General features: G+C 41.1%; 1 protein-coding gene across 1 annotated transcript in view; it reads right to left on the bottom strand.

Annotated features, from left to right (window-relative positions):
- Positions 1 to 22,558, bottom strand: part of LOC126262324 (uncharacterized) — a gene marked incomplete in the record, with an annotated part of 175,556 nt that overhangs the window by 114,310 nt on the left and 38,688 nt on the right. The window contains 3 exon segments of the mRNA XM_049959293.1: positions 18,798 to 18,835; positions 18,927 to 19,170; positions 19,259 to 19,521. Of these exon segments, the coding sequence (XP_049815250.1) occupies positions 18,798 to 18,835; positions 18,927 to 19,170; positions 19,259 to 19,521 (545 nt within the window).

Below are 22,558 nucleotides of genomic sequence, written 5' to 3'. Positions count from 1 at the left end.
AGATATTCTCGGCATAGTGAAGCAAATTGCTTAATAAAGGCAAAGTCTCCAGTCCAAATCAAATATCAATGAGATTCCTTTCAGAGCATGCTGATACAATAGCTCCACACTTAGCAATCATATGCGACTGCTTGCTCATTGAAAGATCTGTACCTAAAGACTAGAAAGTTGCACAGGTCACACCGATACTCAAAAAAGGAGTAATCTGCTGAATTACAGATCCATATCACTAAGTATATTCGCAGCAGGATTTTGGAACATACATTGTCTTCAAACATTATATTTGCAGCAGGATTTTGGAACATACATTGTCTTCAAACATTATGAATTAAGTCTAAGAAAACAATTTATTGACAAACAGATAACAGGGATTCAGAAAATATCGTTCTGAAACACAACTAGCTCTTTCTTCTCACAAAGTAATGAGTGGTACTGACAGAGGATGTCTTACTGATTCCATATTTTTAGATTTCCAGAAGACTTAAGAGTAGATTTTGGTCATTATGCAGTTATCTATGGTGAAGCAGTATTTGAAAAAAGGCTGCACAAATAAAAAGTTAGCTTTTGAAAAAATTTCAAAGTTGTGCTTGTATGTACTTGCACTAAAAAATGACAATGATGTCTCATTTGGCTAATGATGTAGCATCCTACAACTACAATATCGAAGAGTCATCATGGAATCAATCCACTCCTACAAATACCTGGAGGTGACAATCTGTAGGGATATGAAATAGAATAACCACATAGTTCAGTTGTAGGTAAAGCAGATAGTAGACTGATTCACTGGTATAATAGTGGGAAAATGCAACCTACCTAGCAAGGTCATGTGGGACCCACACCAAATAGGACTAACATGGGATACTGAATGTATACAAAGAAAGGTATCATATATCATCAAAGGTTTGACTGACCTGTTGGAGAGCGTAATGTAGATGCAGGAAAATGTGAGTGCTAGGTGAGAACTATTCTGAGAAAGCCTACTTACAAATTTACAAAAACCAGCTATTCTGAGCAAGCCTACTTACAAATTTTCAAAAATCAGCATCACATGAGGAACCTAGAAATATACTAAAACCACCTATGAATTGTTACTGTAAGGATGGTGAGGATAAGATTAGATTCATTACAACACACATAGAAGCATTTAAATAATCATTCTTTCCTTGCTCAACGGGTGAATGGAATGGGAAAAAACCCTAATAAATGGTATGTTTGTTGTGGAGTACAGATGGCTTGAAAACGAAATGTAGCATCTGACAACAAAATACACCAAGCTGCCAAGAGAGCCAGCAGAGAATTTTAATGTCCCATTCCCCTGGAGGCTGTCATTTCATTGTTGTGTCGGAGATCCATTCACTTTTGGGGGTAGAAGTGGCTGGCAGTGAGGAACAATAAGCTGAGGTTGGTGAAATCAAGTATCTGGCTGCAACATTCCTCATGCTGGTCACCCTGACCCGACTCTTAAATGGACGCTGCTATCCCCCAACACACCTACAAAATTAATGGGTGGTAAAGTGATAGCAGGATGAGGTCTTTTTAAGAGGTGTAGCCTCTCCACACCCACACCAGCATGATGGCCAACTCAAAAGGTCTACCACCATCTCTGCGTAAGTGATAGTTTTCACTAATGTGAGGTGTTGCAGCATGTGGGTACTGCAATGTTTGCGTATGTCTGGTTAAGGTTAACCATTAATACGCGCTCATCTGGAGATATATTGGGTCGAAATTCGAATGAAGGGTAACGGTTTGAAGGGCAGAGGGAAGAAAGTGCCAAGGCAAGCGCCAAGGGAAAAAAACCTCTGCAATAGTTAGGTCGAGCAGTAAGAGTAGTAGTGGAATCTTGCTGACTGCGATAGGTCATGCAAGGATGGGTTAAGTTAGCAGTGGGTATCATGCAAGAGGATACGACATCAAGCCATATGTTCATCATAAGAGATCAGTCATTGACAGTGCTGCAGCATGATGTGCTGCAGTTCAGGTTGTTAGAGCCCCCTGCCATGCTACATCGGTGGTGGCTTGGTGCGGGGGAAGGCCCAGGTTGCCCATCGGTGTCTGGCGCACTAGCGTCGAAGCCAAGCACTTGGAGATGAGTGGTCGCGTAGTGGCACCACTCCTCAATTGTAGGCTGTGCTGACAGGCTCAGTGAGGGCCACAGCTGTGTCTCCCCTGTGTAGCGGATGACACAGCCCATACCCTAAAGCGTTCTGACTGCTGTGGTAGCCCACTCGCCAAAGAGGAGCTGCTCGGAACTGATGGGCTTCGGCGTTGTTGCGGCGGCTCTCATCTTCCTCTTCAGTGTGTCCGCCGCGTTGTGAGCTTCCACCAGCTGTTCCATAAGGGGAGAGGTGGCAGGTGTCTTCTTCGTCTGTGGAACATCCCCAAAGATGTTGTGCGCCATCTGCAAGCACAATTACCACAGTTGGCTGCATGCTGCCTCCATCTATGCAGTCAGGGTGGCCTTAAAAGTTGCCCTATCTGCGTCCATGGTGACTTTGAAGGCCTCTATCGCTTCCTTTGCCACAACCGCCAGCATGGCATGCATCTCCTGCACCTGCAATGCCTGCTGCACTAACGCCAGTGGCCGGTCCCCCGCACCACTCTCACTGGCACAATATTCCGGCTGTCTGTGGGCAGTGGGAGCTGTCTTCCCTCCTTCCGGTTGTGTCTTCATTCGGCGGCGCATACGGCGCCGTCGTCATGGCTTCTCGGTTTGTGCCTTGTCTCCAGCACAGCCGTTGCTGGCGAAAGCCGTGCAGCCACACCAGTTTGCCACATGTGGCCCACCGCAGCGAGCACAAGTTGGTGCCTCTTCTCGTCACCTGTCACAGGCGCAGGTGTCGTGCACTTTACACACCGTGGCAAGTTGCGGCAGTATTTTGCCACATGCCCTTCAGCTTGGCACCTGAAGCACTGTGGCTTAGGGTCCATGCCTAGGGAGAGAGCTTCGGCGGTCACAGGAAAGCCTAAGGGCTTCCTTATCCCAAAGATGTCGCTGCCGTCCGTCGCAGTTCCCACTATGACGATGTACAGTGGCGGCCTCGTTTTATTCATCCGGTTGTGCAGCTTAGTAGTTGCACCCTGGAATCTGGCATGTGACAGCCACTCTTGGACCGTCTCTTCATCACAGATCCAAAGCAGCCTTCTGATCAGGGTCTTGGATTGCTTCTCCACAGTAGGTGGTTCAACAATGTGGGTGGCCACAGAACTCTTTGTACAAAGTGGTCGGCCACGCTCGCTGCCTGCAGCTGGATGATGGCATCTGAGTCAAGGGACTCTACACCTACTACTTCCCTGCAGCAGCTGGCTATGACATCATATATCTCTGTCCATGACACTCTATTGCACTGTATGTACAGAGTAGGGACAGGTAGACGATGCTCTTTGCACTTCCGTTACGCATTCCTACTAGGTTTCGGTGTTGAAGGCTTCTTCTCTGTGTCTGCCTCCTTCTTCTGCCCATTCTGTGATGAGAGGACATGACAATTTTGCTGTTGTGTCGTAATAACGATGCACAACAATCTGCTTAGCGTCATGCCTCAGTCCAAGCAGAGCTTCACAGCTCTTCTTCTGGCCAAGCACAGGTAGTGTGCTTCACCAGTGATGCGCACACCTCCGCTGCTCGAGCACCAGGATGAGGTAGAGTCATCTTAATGCCCTATTACACCATAACTGGAAATGACTTTGTGAAACATCACAGAAATCATGCCCATAAGAGAAAAACCCAACCCGAAGAAGGGAATGTAGGAAGATATGAAGTTTCTCATGGTCAGAACTGCAATGTTGTTTGGGTGCTCTGATTCAAATTTATACACAAGAATTTAAAATTTAGCACCCTATTTAACTAGGATGGTGAAAAATTACACATTCTGTTCAGTAAAATAATATGGTCTGCACCAGTTGCCTCTAGGTCCCGCTTCATGCGAATTCCAAATGGCCCCATTGTTCCTGGTTAGTTCAAAATATTCATTCCATTGCACAATGAGCAACAGCAGGGAATTTCTGCAAGGGTGGACACAACAGTGGACCATAAGCGTGTCACACCATGAGCAGCTCCTGCTATGTATCAAGTAGTGGCACACACAGTCTAAACATACAGGCTGCAAATCATGGTAACAGATAGCTTTATTATTTTGATTCTATTTTTTTGACATTTTATATTGTACATCCCTGCAGCTTTCTCCTCCATATTTGCTATAGCCAATTTAAGCTGAGGTACAATGCTGCATCAGAGCCTATAGATCCACTGATCACTGGATCTGGTTTGGAGTCAACAGTAAGCTCTCAAACAACTTGCAACTGCACTATGATCTGAGAGTGTGTTGATAACATTTTATTTCTTTTTAGTGCTTTTGTTCACTGAAATTCGAAAGATGCTGCAAGTGTTGGGAACTGAAGGGACTTTCTGTTTTCTTCACCTCAGTATACAGTATGCATTTTATCACCTTCAGCTATTGAATTTTTCCCTCTTCTAGAAACACTGGGAAAACCCTGTTCCAGACTGCACAATTCATCTACATATTTTGCACAGAATTCTGGCATAGGGCATTTCATTCGACCTGCTTGATTCGCATAGAGCAAGTTGCCGGACCTTTAGATCGCATGGTGATGGGCCCAATCTTTGGCACTTTAAACATTATAAGGAATTTAGCATGTATGGTCTTACTTTCAGCCTAATAAGTCTATGTTTAGTACATTCTGGAAAAACTGGTGAGTTAATACAAAAGAGAATGCTGCAATTTACTCATTACATTATTTATATGCTCTTCAGCCAGCTCTTGTCCTTTCCATTTTCCTGGAGCTCCGTTGTGTGCAGTGATATTACACAAAACAACACCACATTTCGTGAAGGGTGTGGGGGAGTTCCATCAAAATGGGCTCTCACCCCCAATTTGATTTAAGGCGGTTGATAGATCTCCGTGTGTTTCTGCAGGCTCTTTGATTTTTGGGGGCAGGGAAAGGAGGGGCAACTAAGTCATTTTTCTGGAGAAATGTCAAACCTCTAAAACAGCTTTTTAATTTAATGATTATAAACAGATTCTGATAAGCTGAGCAAAACCCTGTCATGATAAACTGCCTTTAATTTTGATAATACCTAGTCTCTTTCTTTGGGTGTTTTTGCTATCCTAAGATTCACCCAAACCACTAAGAATGTTTATTTCTGTGTTAGTAGATTCTGTTGTGTTCTAGCAATGTAGTTACTGCAGTAGATGTTGATCCAGGCAGAATCTTGCATTGTCTGAACAAGCCCAACACAAATGGGATTTGTCATATGCCCACAAATGGGGTTTGTCATGTGCCCAAGAGGTCACGCAATAATGGCTGTTTTGTCTGAACATGCAATCCACTTCATTATTCAACCTTATAAATTTTATACAGAGGTCTGACCCACTCCCACAATATGGCCAGTTACATCAATATCCTTACTCCCTGGACATGCCGTGTTCCACCATTTTATACCACACACTGGCCACTGAAGCCCACCAAATGGGGCTTAGATTGATAGAGGTACACTAGTCCAGTCCAGTGTTCAGGAACCCTGGTTTCTCCAAATCCGTAACAAGTTAAGACTGACAAATTCCCTGAGGTGATGTGTGTGGCTTATAAGATGCTATGGACACAGCAAGCATTACCCATAAAAATGGTAGAACATGTGCTTCTTTGTAAAGAAGAATGTCTGTAAAGCACCGTTGTAATTATCATAAGTAAAGGGAACCACTGCAGGGTGTATACGCAGACAAGGAGAAAAAATTCCCGGATTTTTCCCAGATCTCCCGGTTAAAAATACGTTTTCTTCCAGGTGAAAATACGCTTTTGCCATGTTAGGTGACAGTACACTTTCCCTCGGAACTGCAGAACTTACCCTTTGATTGGATATGGTTTTATACACCAGCGTACAATTTCCTGGCAGTTTAGAAAACGATACTCAGGGGAGGGGCGTGGAGGCGGGGGGGGGGGGGGGGGGGGGGGGACGAACACATTTTGGAAAGATCTTTGATGTGCAGCAACATGACCGCTGCATATTTTCGTATTACGAAAGTGTAAATTCGAATTCCACCAACAGGAAAAGTTAATGGTTTAAATTAATATACATAGTGTTGCTACAACAAAAGCAAAGCTTTCGCATATAATATTTGTCTCGAAGATTAATAAGCTACAAGAGAAGCTAAGCTTTCACTTATAATGTTGATCTGTTTAGCGCATGTTACACTTTAAGATACATCACAAAAATACGCCAGCAAAATTTGTAATGCAAACATAAATCTCTGATCTTCTCACCATCAAAGAGTTGATTTTTAAAAGAGACCAAACACTCTGTGATTTAAGAAATTCATCGTACATTCTTGCACATAGTTCATCTTGTGTAAAAGGAAATTTACTTTGAAAATAACGCTTTCCGAACAACAATTCGCAATATTTTCCCGTGACCTGTTAGAAATAGATTCATTTCAGCACTTGTCAGAGAGCACCAGATAAGAGGCGTCACCGCGCTTGCGCAGCTACGGTGATGTAGGAAGCCCGTATGTTCATACGTGTAAAATATTAAAAGATCTTACATTATGTCATAAAAAAAAAGACATCAGAGGATACTCCAAGGGTGTCAGAATTTTGTGAACCATACTAAAATGCATAGTTCGCCTTACAGTGCACATTTGTATGTCCAGATTCTCAATGACGTAGGCCTCGACCAAATATGAAGCTTTTCAGTGTGGTTTTCGGGAGGTAAATTTTCTTGGAGTACCAGTACTGTATTATCTCATGTTTGGTTCTTTATTATGGCATAATGCCATACATGCTAGAAGATGAAAATGTGCACCTGAAATGCATCGAACAGTTGAAACTAGACAATAGTGTTGAATAAATTGACTGCCACAGCAGGAAAGCTTAATAAAAGCCAAATTTATTTATCACACTGACAAAAATAACTTCATTGTTCTACAAGGCGATTAATGCTTGACTGTCAGAAATGTGGAAATAAAATAAAATATGAAAGTAGTAACATAGTTTACCCTTCCGTAATTGTTGTTGTTGTTGTTGTGGTCTTCAGTCCTGAGACTGGTTTGATGCAGCTCTCCATGCTACTCTATCCTGTGCAAGCTTCTTCATCTCCCAGTACCCAATGCAACCTACATCCTTCTGAATCTGCTTAGTGTATTCATCTCTTGGTCTCCCCCTACGATTTTTACCCTCCACGCTGCCCTCCAATACTAAATTGGTGATCCCTTGATGCCTCAGAACATGTCCTACCAACCGATCCCTTCTTCTGGTCAAGTTGTGCCACAAACTCCTCTTCTCCCCAATCCTATTCAGTACCTCCTCATTAGTTATGTGATCTACCCATCTAATCTCCAGCATTCTTCTGTAGCACCACATTTCAAAAGCTTCTATTCTCCTCCTGTCCAAACTATTTACCGTCCATGTTTCACTTCCATACATGGCTACACTCCACACAAATACTTTCAGAAACAACTTCCTGACATTTAAATCTATACTCGATGTTAACAAATTTCTCTTCTTCAGAAACGCTTTCCTTGCCATTGCCAGTCTACATTTTATATCCTCTCTACTTCGACCATCATCAGTTATTTTGCTCCCCAAATAGCAAAACTCCTTTACTACTTTAAGTGTCTCATTTCCTAATCTAATACCCTCAACTTCACCCGACTTAATTCGACTACATTCCATTATCCTCGTTTTGCTTTTGTTGATGTTCATCTTATATCCTCCTTTCAAGACACTGTCCATTCCGTTCAACTGCTCTTTCAAGTCCTTTGCTGTCTCTGACAGAATTACAATGTCATCGGCGAACCTCAAAGTTTTTACTTCTTCTCCATGAATTTTAATACCTACTCCAAATTTATCTTTTGTTTCCTTTACTGCTTGCTCAATATACAGATTGAATAACATCAGGGACAGGCTACAACCCTGTCTTACTCCCTTCCCAACCACTGCTTCCCTTTCATGTCCCTCGACTCTTATAACTGCCATCTGGTTTCTGTACAAATTGTAAATAGCCTTTCGCTCCCTGTATTTTACCCCTACCACCTTTAGAATTTGAAAGAGAGTATTCCAGTCAACATTGTCAAAGGCTTTCTCTAAGTCTACAAATGCTAGAAACGTAGGTTTGCCTTTCCTTAATCTTTCTTCTAAGATAAGTCGTAAGGTCAGTATTGCCTCACGTGTTCCAGTATTTCTACGGAATCCAAACTGATCTTCCCCGAGGTCGGCTTCTACTAGTTTTTCCATTCGTCTGTAAAGAATTCGTGTTAGTATTTTGTAGCTGTGGCTTATTAAACTGATTGTTCGGTAATTTTCACATCTGTCAACACCTGCTTTCTTTGGGATTGGATTATTATATTCTTCTTGAAGTCTGAGGGTATTTCGCCTGTTTCATACATCTTGCTCACCAGATGGTAGAGTTTTGTCAGGACTGGCTCTCCCAAGGCCGTCAGTAGTTCCGATGGAATGTTGTCTACTCCGGGGGCCTTGTTTCAACTCAGGTCTTTCAATGCTCTGTCAAACTCTTCACGCAGTATCGTATCTCCCATTTCATCTTCATCTACACCCTCTTCCATTTCCATAATATTGTCCTGAAGTACATCGCCCTTGTATAGACCCTCTATATACTCCTTCCACCTTTCTGCTTTCCCTTCTTTGCTTAGAACTGGGTTTCCATCTGAGCTCTTGATGTTCATACAAGTGGTTCTCTTATCTCCAAAGGTCTCTCTAATTTTCCTGTAGGCAGTATCTATCTTACCCCTAGTGAGACAAGCCTCTACATCCTTACATTTGTCCTCTAGCGATCCCTGCTTAGCCATTTTGCACTTCCTGTCGATATCATTTTTGAGACGTTTGTATTCCTTTTTGCCTGCTTCATTTACTGCATTTTTATATTTCCTCCTTATTTTCTTCCGTAATTATGTGAATGTATTTTAAATCACTTGATAGCTCCCAGTCACAGAAATCCGGCTTGTTTTCATTTGACATGAAAGTAGTAAACGAAGAGTAAACAGAAAAAACTATAACTCAGACTACTCTGCGCATCAGAACGTAAAAAAAAAAAAAAAAAAAAAAAAAAAAAAAAAAAAAAAAAAAAAAAAAAAAATCGAAAATAAGTTCATTTTGTAGTGCACATCTTTCTGAAGAGTCTGATACATAAAAGATATATCTTCGAGGAAATGTAAGACACATTATTTGGTCTCAAGTGTGCCGTGAGGGGCCATGCAACTTCAAACAACATTGTTATACCGCACGTCACTGTATTTTGCTCTGTGGAACTCAAACGTGGATATTTTGTAATGGATGCGATCAAACTATTTCAGGACAGTGGAAACTAAAATGTCCTGTAGCGCCTCTCCTACTCCCAGTCAGCCAGTTTGACATCCTGCCCCCTTTTTGTGTGTGTGTGTGTGTGTGTGTGTGTGTGTGTGTGTGTGTGTGTGTGAGAGAGAGAGAGAGAGAGAGAGAGAGAGAGAGAGAAACCCCTCGCAATTAATACTGGATAGGATTATTTGTAACCAGGAGAACAAGAACGCTTCAGAAAAACTGGACTCTTTATTGCCTATTAGCTAATAACTTGCTCTTCTGTGTGACATAAAATTAAATATAGGACACCTAAAACCAGTAAAGACAAGAGACAGGCAAGACAGTATACATTTCTTCAATCCTTAGGTCCTAGCGATTTTTCTCTCTAATCTTGCTATAGCTTTACATGGTGTGCTTTCCTTTCTGCGAAAGGACTATTACCTTATCAAAGTTCGTCAAACGTTTTGCTACATGAAAAATAGAAATGTCGTCTAATATTGAAAAAACTGTTAATACAAATAGTACCCAAGACAGGTGTGGTTTCTCGATCTGATTACGTCTATTTTGTCACTGTGTGCTGGAGAAAACAAAATAGGCCTTTCTAATATTTCAGCGATTGTAAACACACACCAAATAAGCAAGACAGTTTTAGCAATAATGATCATTTTTATAATACGTCAAAATATAATTCACGAAGTCCCAATACGAAATACCTATTTGGCCTACTACAAGCAAAAAGCTTTACATTAGGAAATAGTTTCACATTTCATTCATACACTCCAGTTTCTCATGCACGAGACCGAAAAGTAGTAGAACGAAATTTTTGTATAAATTTGGAATCTTCATATTCTTCCACAATTTGTGTGTGGCCTCGTTTCTTCTCCTTCCTCGTTCTAACAAACAGTCTTGTCATCACTAATTCTGTAACTATTCCTACCACTGTCAAAACTCATTCTCCGGTTAACTTCACTAACCCTGCCACAATCACCGATTCAGTTATCCAGTGATTATTCTCCGGTTAGGCATTATTACATGTTCGTACAGTGCATTTTACGCGCTACTCCCAGAATGGAACTTAAGCGGCTGCTAGCTGAGGACTATAACTGGCCCTGTATCATGTAGCAATCTGGACAAAAAATTTCTGTCAAAATTTCACTTTCTTGGATACATCGAGAAGATAATACATAATCTTTCTTACCTGTTAGTCCTATATTTCCACTCTGGTAGTCTGAATCTATGGATTTCGCTAGTAATTATAACAACGCTGAACATTCACAAACGGAATCAACCACATAAACAAGCAGCACTTGGCATTCACCGGTTCGGCTTTATTTTGCTCAGCTCGTATAGCCCCGTCCCGTTTTGTCTGCAGGAAAGTTTATTTCTAGATGTGACGAGGATTCCCCTGGCAGATGGCAGAGACATCACGTATGCATTCAAAAATCAACTTATAATTCATTAGAAATCAACTAAGAATGTGTTCAAAAACCAGCAGGGGTGCGTTTCAAAATCATATGAATAATCGATAAACCAACGTGCGCTGGATGCTAGGCGCTTTGTCATACAAGGTGTTTTTTTTTTTTTCTCAAGAATATGAATTTACCCCCTCCCCCCAAAATTGATGCCCGGTTCAGTTACACCAGTTTGCCCTCACTCCCCACTAGATCCGGGCCTGTTGCACACGCGTCAATCTGGCATCGTGGGCGTGCCAGTAAAATTTTTCCGGGTACCACGTGGCTGGTTGTTGCTGCTGCTGCTGCTTACACAGCCAACAGCCACATTTCTGTAGCCAGAAGCGGGAGAAGGTACTACTCATACGCGACTAAACTGCGCGTGTGCATGAGCCCACTTGTAACTGATTAAATGAGTCTAATGTAAACAGTTGTGACGTCACTCTCATTGAAGGCAATTTGTTGTTATGAAGCATTGCATAGTCTTCCGAAAGCCTTTGACACATTTTGCTGTTGGCAGACACTTGTACGAGCACTGTATTATTTTATATGGTGCATTTCCTTTGCAATTTAAGTATTATTTTCGTTTTCTTTTCCTCTCATTCATGTTTTAATGCTGCAGTATTATTCTGCAATAGCGGGATACAGTAATATCCTTTGTTAGAGTAACGGTTCTTACCAGTCAAAAATTTAACTAAACACTAAACCAACAAAAAATTCCTGGAATTCCAAATAATTCCTGTATTTTTCCCGGTTTTCTACCGGAGGAAAAAATTCCTGGGTTTTTCCCGGATCTCCCAGTTGTCCCAGGTCGTATACACCCTGCACTGATTTATAAGGAATAGAAGACCAGAAGATGTAATAGGGAGATCTTACCAGTGAGATTTGCACTAGTGATAAAGATTGATATTATGGACACTTTCAATAATTTACTGCTGAAGCTGTTGAATAACTCCAGATACAGTACAGGTAAGTAGGAGAACAAAGAGCACACCACACAGTTTGGATGTCACAAAGGGAAAGCATGTTTTCATCAAAACATATGAAGCCTGTTCAACAACAAAGGTTGTTGTTGTTGTTGTTGTTGTTGTTGTTGTTGTCTTCAGTCCTGAGACTGGTTTGATGCAGCTCTCCATACTACTCTATCCTGTGCAAGCCTCTTCATCTCCCAGTACCTACCACAACCTACATCCTTCTGAATCTGCTTAGTGTATTCATCTCTTGGTCTCCCTCTACGATTTTTACCCTCCACGCTACCCTCCAATACTAAATTGGTGATCCCTTGATACCTCAGAACATGTGCTACTAACCGATCCCTTCTTCTAGTCAAGGTGTACCACAAACTTATCTTCAACCCAATCCGATTCAATACTTCCTCATTAGTTATGTGATCTACCCATCTAATCTTCAGCATTCTTCTGTAGCACCACATTTCAAAAGCTTCTATTCTCTTCTTGTCCAAACTATTTATCGGCCATGTTTCACTTCCATACATGGCTACACTCCATATCCTCTCTACTTCGACCATCATCAGTTATTTTGCTACCCAAATAGCAAAACTCCTTTACTACTTTAAGTGTCTGATTTCCTAATCTAATTCCCCCAGCATCACCCGACTTAATTTGACTACTTTCCATTATCCTCGTTTTGCTTTTGTTGATGTTCATCTTATATCCTCCTTTCAAGACACTGTCCATTCCGTTCAACTGCTCTTCCAAGTCCTTTGCTGTCTCTGACAGAATTACAATGTCATTGGCGAACCTCAAAGTTTTTATTTCTTCTCCCTGTATTTTAATACCTACTCCAAATTTTTCTTTTGTTTCCTTCACTGCTTGCTCAATATACAGATTGAATAACATTGGGGAGAGGCTACAACCTTGTCTCACTCCCTTCCCAACCACTGTTTCCCTTTCATGCCCCTTGATTCTTATAACTGCCATCTGGTTACTGTACAAATTGTAAATAGCCTTTCGCTCCCTGTATTTTACCCCTGCCACCTTCAGAATTTGAAAGAGAGCATTCCAATCAACATTGTCAAAAGCTTTCTCTAAGTCTACAAATGCTAGAAACGTAGGTTTGCCCTTCCTTCATCTAGTTTCTAAGATGAGTCTTAGGGTCAGTATTGCCTCACGTGTTCCAACATTTCTACGCAATCCAAACTGATCTTCCCCGAGGTCGGCTTCTACTAGTTTTTCCATTCTTCTGTAAAGAATTCACGTTAGTATTTTGCAGCTGTGACTTATTAAACTGATAGTTCGGTAATTTTCGCATCTGTCAACACCTGCTTTCCTTGGGATTCGAATTATTATATTCTTCTTGAAGTCTGAGGGTATTTCGCCTGTTTCATACATCTTGCTCACCAGATGGTAGAGTTTTGTCAGGACTGGCTCTCCCAAGGCCGTCAGTAGTTCCGATGGAATGTTGTCTACTCCCGGGGCCTTGTTTCGACTCAGGTCTTTCAGTGCTCTGTCAAACTCTTCACACAGTATTGTATCTCCCATTTCATATTCATCTACATCCTCTTCCATTTCCATAATATTGTCCTCAAGTACATCGCCCTTGTATAGACCTTCTATATACTCCTCCCACCTTTCTGCTATCCCTTCTTTGCTTAGAACTGGGTTTCCATCTGAGCTCTTGATGTTCATGCAAGTGGTTCTCTTATCTCCAAAGGTCTCTTTAATTTTCCTGTAGGCAGTATCTATCTTACCCCTAGTGAGATAAGCCTCCACATCCTTACATTTGTCCTCTAGCCATCCCTGCTTAGCCATTTTGCACTTCCTGTTGATCTCATTTTTGAGACGTTTGTATTCCTTTTTGCCTGCTTCTTTTACTGCATTTTTATATTTTCTCCTTTCATCAATTAAATTCAATATATCTTCTGTTACCCAAGGATTTCTACTAGCCCTCGTCTTTTTACCTACTTGAACCTCTGCTGCCTTCACTACTTCATCCCTCAAAGCTACCCATTCTTCTTCTACTGTATTTCTTTCCCCCATTCCTGTCAATTGTTCCCTTATGCTCTACCTGAAACTCTGTACAATCTCTGGTTCTTTCAGTTTATCCAGGTCCCATCTCCTTAAATTCCCACCTTTTTGCAGTTTCTGCAGTTGTAATCTACAGGTCATAACCAATAGATTGTGGTCAGAGTCCTCATCTGCCCCTGGAAATGTCTTACAATTTAAAACCTGGTTCCTAAATCTCTGTCTTACCATTAGATAATCTATCTGAAACCTGTCAGTATCTCCAGGCTTCTTCCATGTATACAGCCTTCTTTTATGATTCTTGAACCAAGTGTTAGCTATGATTAAGTTGTGCTCTGTGCAAAATTCTACCAGACGGCTTCCTCTTTCATTTCTTAGCCCCAATCCATATTCACCTACTACGTTTCCTTCTCTCCCTTTTCCTACTACCGAATTCCAGTCACCCATGACTATTAAATTTTTGTCACCCTTCACTATCTGAATAATTTCTTTTATTTCATCATACATTTCTTCAATTTCTTCGTCATCTGCAGAGCTAGTTGGCATATAAACTTGTATTGCTGTAGTAGGCGTGGGCTTCGTATCTATCTTGGCCACAATAATGCGTTCACTATGCTGTTTGTAGTAGCTTACCCGCATTCCTATTTTCCTATTCATTATTAAACCTACTCCTGCATTACCCGTATTTGATTCTGTGTTTATAACCCTGTAGTCACCTGAGCAGAAGTCTTGTTCCTCCTGCCACCGAACTTCACTAATTCCCACTATATCTAACTTTAACCTATCCACTTCTCTTTTTAAATTTTCTAACCTACCTGCCCAATTAAGGGAACTGACATTCCACGCTCCGATCCGTAGAACGCCAGTTTTCTTTCTCCTGATAACGACATCCTCTTGAGTAGTCCCCGCCCAGAGATCCGAATGGGGGACTATTTTACCTCCGGAATATTTTACCCAAGAAGACGCAATCATCATTTAACCATACAGTAAATCTGCATGCCCTCGGGAAAAATTACGACCATAGTTTCCCCTTGCTTTCAGCTGTTCGCAGTACCAGCTCAGCAAGGCCATTTTGGTTAGTGTTACAAGGCCAGATCAGTCAATCATCCAGACTGTTGCCCTTGCAACTACTGAAAAGGCTGCTGCCCCTCTTCAGGATCCACACGTTTGTATGGCCTCTCATCAGATACCCCTCTGTTGTGGTTGCACCTATGGTACTGCTATCTGTATCGCTGAGGCACACAAGCCCACCAACGGCAAGGTCCATGGTTCATGGGGGAATGGGGGGGGGGGGGGGGGCATGAAAAATCTAAAGACATTTCAACATATGTGCCACACATAAAAGAACACCATATGGACCTCTCAAAAATTTAACAGGTTCTGTTACTATCTCATTATAGTACGCATAATGTAATGAAAGGGAGAGTGGCTATATACACAAAAAATTGAATGAAATCAAAGGCCACAGACTTAAAGAAACACTGCTTCGAACAAATCTGCTTAGTTTGTGCCAGTGATTATCTTGGTAACATAAAAGATAGCGTCTCTAAGAATGTTTAGGCCCCCAAGAGGAAATCTTTTCAGCTTTATCAAGCAAAGATAGAGAGTACAAATAAGAGAAAATTTACTTGACAAAAATTGGGAAAGAATTTTTCCAAGGGAACACAATAGATGATAAAATAAATTATTTCCTAAAAATATTCTTACAACACTACACATCTAGTTATCCTTCAAACAAATCAGTGACAAAACTGTTGCTTGCTGATGATGCAAGTTTACTAACAAAAGTTCCTAATACATCCACATCAGACACAACAAAACTTTTATGAGACTGACCTATGACTGGCTCAAAGCAAACAAATTAACTTCAGAAAAATTCACATTATGTAATTCCAGATAAACAAATAAAAAGGCTTAAAGTTACCAGAAGTGGAGATTTATGTGCGCACAATAAATGGAACTCCATTTATGAAGTTGCTAAGCATGCAGATGGAAAACCAATGAGTTGGCACCAGCATGTGGATAAGCTAAAGAACTCAGTTCTGTCTGGTTTGCACCTAGGAAGCTCTCTCATTAAGTTGACCTACAGACACAATTGCTAGCAAACTTTCACTCAGTACTGATCTACTGACATGATCATTTGGGACAGTGCAGCTAAGATCAAAGACTATTTATCCTACATCCTACTGAAGTGAACTCCAAGAATACTGTTCACTGAGCATTTTCATCTTACAGTAGATGACAGTCGGGACAGTGTAGCCATTCAGGTGTGTGTGGGTGGGTGTGGGTTTGTGTGTGGGAGGGGGGAGCAGCGCATGTACAGCTTGTCCACGATAGATTGGTGATTTCAATGGTAGTGCCAGAAGCAGAGAAAGTGGACACTAGTTGAAAGATATTTATTTCTCTTTGAGCACTGCCAACATTAAGCTGCTCCTAGACACAAAGTATTACTATACACATCATTCGGTATAATGGTGTCAGCACTGAAGGAAGCAGCCAACAGTGCCTTCCCCTCACCACTCCCCTCCTTGGCAGTCCTCAAGCTGGGGCAAGGCACGCCTCTTGCCATCCCCAACAGCCACCATGTGATTCATCAATTTATCATGGACAAGGTATACATATGTGTACTCTACAGCTCTGAAAAAAATTTGTCCAAAAGATAGCAAAGATATCAATCTCGTTCATATGCCTTACAACAGTTCAGCAGCTCTACTGTTTGCTTTACCTATTACATAATATACATTCCACCAGGACTGTCCATTACCATCATTTATTTTATTTTGAAGCTGTTCAGTCTTTTACTGTTGAACTGTGTGGTGACATTGTTGGACATGTAATTATTTCTAATAAGTGGACGAATTTATTGAATTACTAACTCTGTCAATGTTCACTGAACTTCAGTGTATGTGTGTGTGTGTGTGTGTGTGTGTGTGTGTGTGTGTGTGTGTAGGGGGGGGGGGGGGCAAATGCACGTAGTCATGCCTTAATTAACACTCTATTCCACTGTATTGCAACTTTAATAAACTTTGCAGGTTAATTGAACAGTAACAGTCCTTGGTCAAGATTAAGCATGTCTGTGAGACTGTGCCTTGTAAGACCATTACTAGCAAGGACAATTATTCAATGCTAAAATAAAAACAGTGACTAACAATTTTCTGTCGTTTATTCAAAATGAACATTACTTTAACTGCTGATTTTGTTGACTGCACTGGTTGCATCTACATTCATCTGCACAGGGGCATCGATATCGATCTCGCCCCCCCCCCCCCCTCCCATTTTGAAGTTTGCGACGAGCCATTGCTTACATAGGACCTTACGTCAGTCCCACACCTCACTGTCAGCTCACAATTTGTGACTAGTAACTCATAAATAAACTTGAATTGTTAGATGAGCTTTTCAGCAGGCAGCATGTCACTATCTGGATGGACTTGCATTGCACTATATGTGTTACAGGTAACAGATGTTAATTCACACAGTCCTGACCACAACAGCACGAAGAATCATCTTGTGGACAAACTGATCACCATGTGTTTGAATGCCCTATTCTAAGGGGAAGAGTTTTCTTGTCAGCACAAACTTTCACTGCTGTTCAAGTACCTCTTCACTAGCTGTCATTCTCTGAATTACACAGAAGTGACAAGTTGTGGGGTACATCCTAATATTGTGTCGGACCACCTAGTGTCCAGTGTAGTGCAGTAACTCATCACTGCATGGTCTCAGCAAGTCGCTGGAAGTCCTCTGCAGAAATATCTATAGACGTCCATAATTTTGAAAGTGTTGCCAGTGCAGGATTTTGTGCACGAACTGACTTCTCGATTATGTCCCTTAAATGTTCAATGGAATTTGTGTCAGGCTATCTGACTGGCCAAATCATTCACTCGAATTGTCTAGAACGTCCTTTAAACCAATCACAAACAACTGTGGCCCAGTGACGGGAACATTGTCATACATAAAAAGTCCACTGTTTTGGGAACATTAAGTCCATGAATGGCAGTAAATGGTCTTGAAGCAGCTGAATGATACCAATTCCAGTCAAATGATCAGCTCAGTTAGACCAAAGGACCCAGTCCATTCCATGTAAATACGCCCACACCATTATGGAGCCACCACCTGCTTGCACAGTGTCTTGCTGATAACTTGGGTCCATGGCTTCATAGGGACTGTGCCACACACTAACCCTGCCATCAGATCTTACCAACTGAAATCCAGACACATCTCACCAGGCCACAGTTTTACAGTGTCTGAGAACTAACCGATATGGGCATGAGTCCAAGAGAGCACTGCATATGATGATGTGCTGTTAGAAAAGGCACATGCATCAGTCATCTGCTGCCATGGCCCATTAATGCCAACTTTCACTGTACTGTCCTAATAAATATGTTCGTGGTACATTCCAAACTGATTTCTGCACTTATTTCATGCAGTGTTGTTTGTCTGTTAGTGCCAACAATCCTATGCAAATGCCACTGCTCTTGGACATTATGGAAAGACCATCAGCCACTGTGTTGTCCGTGATGAGAGTTAATGCTTGAAATTTGGTATTTTCGGGACACTCTTGACATTGTGGATCTCAGAATATTTAATTCACTAACAATTTCTGAAATGGGATGTCCTTGTGTCTAGCTCCAAATAACATTCTTTGTTTAAAGTCCATTAATTCCCATTGTGTGGCCATAACAATGTCGAAAAACTTTTCATATGAATCACCCGAGTAAAAATGACAGTTCCCCAATGCACTGCCCTTTTATACCTGGTGTACATGATACTACTGTCATCTTTATAAGTGCCTATAGCTATCCAAAAACTTTGTCATCTCAATGTAGTAAACCTGCTCCCTTTAAGAGACTTTTTCAAATTTATTTATTTGCCTTTTGTGAATGAAATATATGCAAGTTCTAAATAAATTTTTGTACAGAAGAGAGAAACATTTGAGAAATAAGCATACCTATCACTATTACTGGAATTACTATTAATGTAATGTTCCAGTAAAAAATTGTGTAGCCAAATAATCCTTTCTTTCAGAACAGGACAGGCAGCAGCAGGGTATTCCCTGCATATTAGTCCTAAACATCTCAGCCCACACAAACGTACATCGACCTGAAAATTCAGAGTAGAACACCTGCATGACATCTCATGTGACGTTAATTTATACCATTATTGCATGTAACAAGTATATGGAAAAGCTCACAAAATCTGTCCTTATGCGTTCTGCCATTAACTGCAGCAACTGATCATCATGCAAGATTAAGCTGCTCTCATGGAGTATTGCTTTTGTTATCTGGAACAGCAGCTCCTTGCGTAAACTTGGTCTTTTGGTACAAATTAATTTTTTGAGCACACGTTTATAATCCGAACTTAGTTCAGGATGATTCACAAGAAAATTGTATGTGTGCTTACACACAACATCTACAGCCATTTCTTCAGCTCGTAGCCTGAAAAGAAAGTAAGTGGATCTCAGTATTTTTTTTCCTCATAGGTGGTCACCATTATTTGAAATATTACAAAAAATACTTTACACACTTCAAAAGAAAAGCATTCCACAGTTTCTTATAGTCTGAAGCAACACTTGAATGCTGTTCTGAGAAAAAACAACACAGAAACTCCAACACTTCTCTTCTTTCACTTTCATCAGAAGAAGATAGGCAGTATTCTAAACTGTTAATGACTCCAAGCATTATCATGCTATCTATGTGATATACTTTGTAAATAACCTCAAAAGGTTTGGTGTCCATGACTAATGTGCTACTTTCACATGGACCATCATGTAGACGTTTCACCAAAACCTGGAACAGAAATAAAAAGGACCGTCAGAAGGAGAAGTTTGTTTACAAGTTGAAGTTAGTACATCACATTTACAAGAAATACGATTGATGGCTGAAACTACACTACCAGATAATACTATAAATCACATGGCCAATGCAGAAACCAACACAAACCATGACTAAATAAATTGACAATGAAATTGGAAATGACGCTTTAATAGACAATTTGCAGGGAGGAATGACATCCATTCTTGTAGCAATCCTATGCTGATCGAAGTGTAGAACCATTATATCCTATGAAGAAAGTTACAACCTGCATAGTGACAGCCAAACTAAGTGATCACTATTCTTCTAGCTCATAAAGGAGCACAAATTGCTGCTGAAAATTTCAAAGAATTTCTAACATAGGAAAATGTAACATATTTTAATATCCAGGTACCATCCTCCAGCTAATCTGTAGAGAAAAATGAGAGCATACTGCAATAATAAGATGGTTTGAGATGATAAAGGTTTTTGTAGTAGTTTTAAACAACTTACCACATTCAGTTACAGAAATATCACCTACAAAAGTAACAGACTGTAAATTAGACGACAAATCATTACCGAAATGGATTGGCTGGCCAAATGAGAAAGTACCACAACAAGAAGTACAAATTAATATTAAAGAATTATTAACAAAGGAGATAAAAGGAAAAGAAGTATAAATCAATGCGGGAGATCAAGCGTTGCTAAAATGTGACAAACAAAGCTTAAATGTTGTTACAGTAAGAATCAAGTTCCATCCTTTACATGAGGGACCATTTGTTATCAAAAGTATGCCTCATCCCAAGGTGGTTGCACTTGCTGAAAAAGGTCTGTGGAAAGAAAAAGGAATGTTAAAATTGCCTTAAAAACTTCAAAATTTATGGTATAAAAAATTTCGACTTGAACTATTGAAGCCATATTGGGCACTTTGGGGGTAACATTCAGGCCTTTTGCTAGTTGTAAGATGTAAGAACACAGCATATCTGCCATTTCTGGGGATTATGAAACAAGCACGAACAGTGGAAATTGCAGGATAGAATAACGACAATACAATGAAAAGGATAGCTCCTATTCACAGGTCTTTCCCATACATCCACCACTACCTATTCCAGTCCAGTAACAAGCATCACCTATCCCATCAAACGCAGGACTACCAGTCGTATGATCTACAGGCTAAGCTGCAATCACTGAGCTGCGTTCCACATGGGCACAACAACCAACATGCTGTCTCTCCACATGCATAGCCACCGAGAAAGTGTGGCCAAGACACATTTGGATCATTTGGTTGCTGAGGCCGCTGCCCTATGTGACACATTTCATTGATTGCTTCACAGCCTGTGCCATATGGATCCTTCCCAATTCCACAAATGTACCCAATTATTTTAATTCACTCATTTTCCACTGCCCCTCACCCCTTTCCCTTCCCTCCGTCTAATGTCCCAACTGCACCTAGCTGCCCTAGCCTCTCCACACTTCATCCCGGTATGCTCCCACAAGCAGCACTTTACTGTCCCCATCCCTACCCTGCTGTCACTCCCCTTCCCTGCCCCAGTCTCCTCCTTATCCTCACCACCTAGGCTGCTTCTCCCATCATGCACTGCTGCAGACAGTATGGTCTTGGCGGCCAGAGACTTTGTGTGTGTGTGTGTGTGTGTGTGTGTGTGTGTGTGAGAGAGAGAGAGAGAGAGAGAGAGAGAGAGAGAGAGACAGACAGTGTGTGTGTGTGTGTGTGTGTGTGTGTGTGTGTGTGTGCGCGCGCGCGCGCGCGCGCGCGCGCAAGGGCTTACTTGTTTGACAGTCCTTTTGTCGTGCGTATCTGTGAGTAACAACTATCGTTTCCATAATACAAGCACGTATATGCTTAGACATAATGGGAGAGTATTGCTCTTACTTTTGAATAGGATAGTATATTGTTGGTAGGAGAATGTTGTATGCACGTCCAGCCAAGGGGTGGCAATACAAGGTATCTGCATGATGTATCCTGCGTGATGAATGTGGGTATTGTATGGTTTTGCATAAGAAATGTACAAAAGTGACAGTTCTGAGGGACAGCTATGTTCTGAAGCAATAATGCCCATTCCTGAAATGATGCTCAGTGCATTTACATACCATTTTTGAGCTAAGACTGGGTAAGCGAGAGAGGGGCGATGAAGGAAAAAAACCTATCAGATAGAAGACAAAATTTGAATTTAAGCTTTGTATTCCAGTATGATAAGTTTTCTAGTGGATATTTGCATGAATATGCACACCTGGGAGGGTTCATACTTTCTACAAGGTGGGTACAATAGGCATAGTTTATGTAAGTCTTGTAGGGCTGTGTAGCCCCAGATGACTTCCGATCTAATTAATTATAACAATGAAAACAATCAATTATTGATCAAATTATTTAATTGGGTAGATAAAAATCTACTCACCAAGCAGTGGTAGAACACACACACATAAAGGACTGTTGTGATTGGCAAGTTTTCGGAGCCAGTGGCTTCTTCTTCAGGCAGAAGGGTTGAAGGGGAAGGAAGAAGGGTGAAGGGGAAGGAAGAAGGGTGAAGGAAAATGACTGGAGACGTCTAGGAAAAGGGGCAGATTTTGGGAAAGTCACCCAGAACTGCAAGTCAGGGGAGACTTAGCGTATGGGATGGGAAGGAAAGGAGGACTGATTAATATCAGATGTATTTACGTAGAATTACCACTATAGAATTTTGAAACAGAAAGGAAAAATGTAGCAGTAAGTGTTCTCACATTTGGTAACCAAGAGGATATATGGCTATGCATTGATAGTGGGTAACGTCCACATAATCTCTCGAGGTTTCTCACAAACAAATTGTTAATCTACGATAACAAAAAGCTGTTAGATTCTGGCAATACACTGGATGTATGAGCCAATAACCCCTTCTTCTAACACCCTCTCTAGTGGTTCACTATAATAATGTCATTACTGTATTATGCAATAAACTTAATTGATGTGATGCAAGACATATAACTCATTTAAGTATTATTCTGAAAATCAATTATTTGAGGTGTGCCATTATACCATATG

Source organism: Schistocerca nitens, chromosome 1 (genome assembly GCF_023898315.1).
Source record: "Schistocerca nitens isolate TAMUIC-IGC-003100 chromosome 1, iqSchNite1.1, whole genome shotgun sequence".
Classification (NCBI taxonomy): domain Eukaryota; kingdom Metazoa; phylum Arthropoda; class Insecta; order Orthoptera; family Acrididae; genus Schistocerca; species Schistocerca nitens.
The sequence above is the reverse complement of the archived record's forward strand: the minus strand, read 5'-3'. Positions and strand labels throughout refer to the sequence as shown.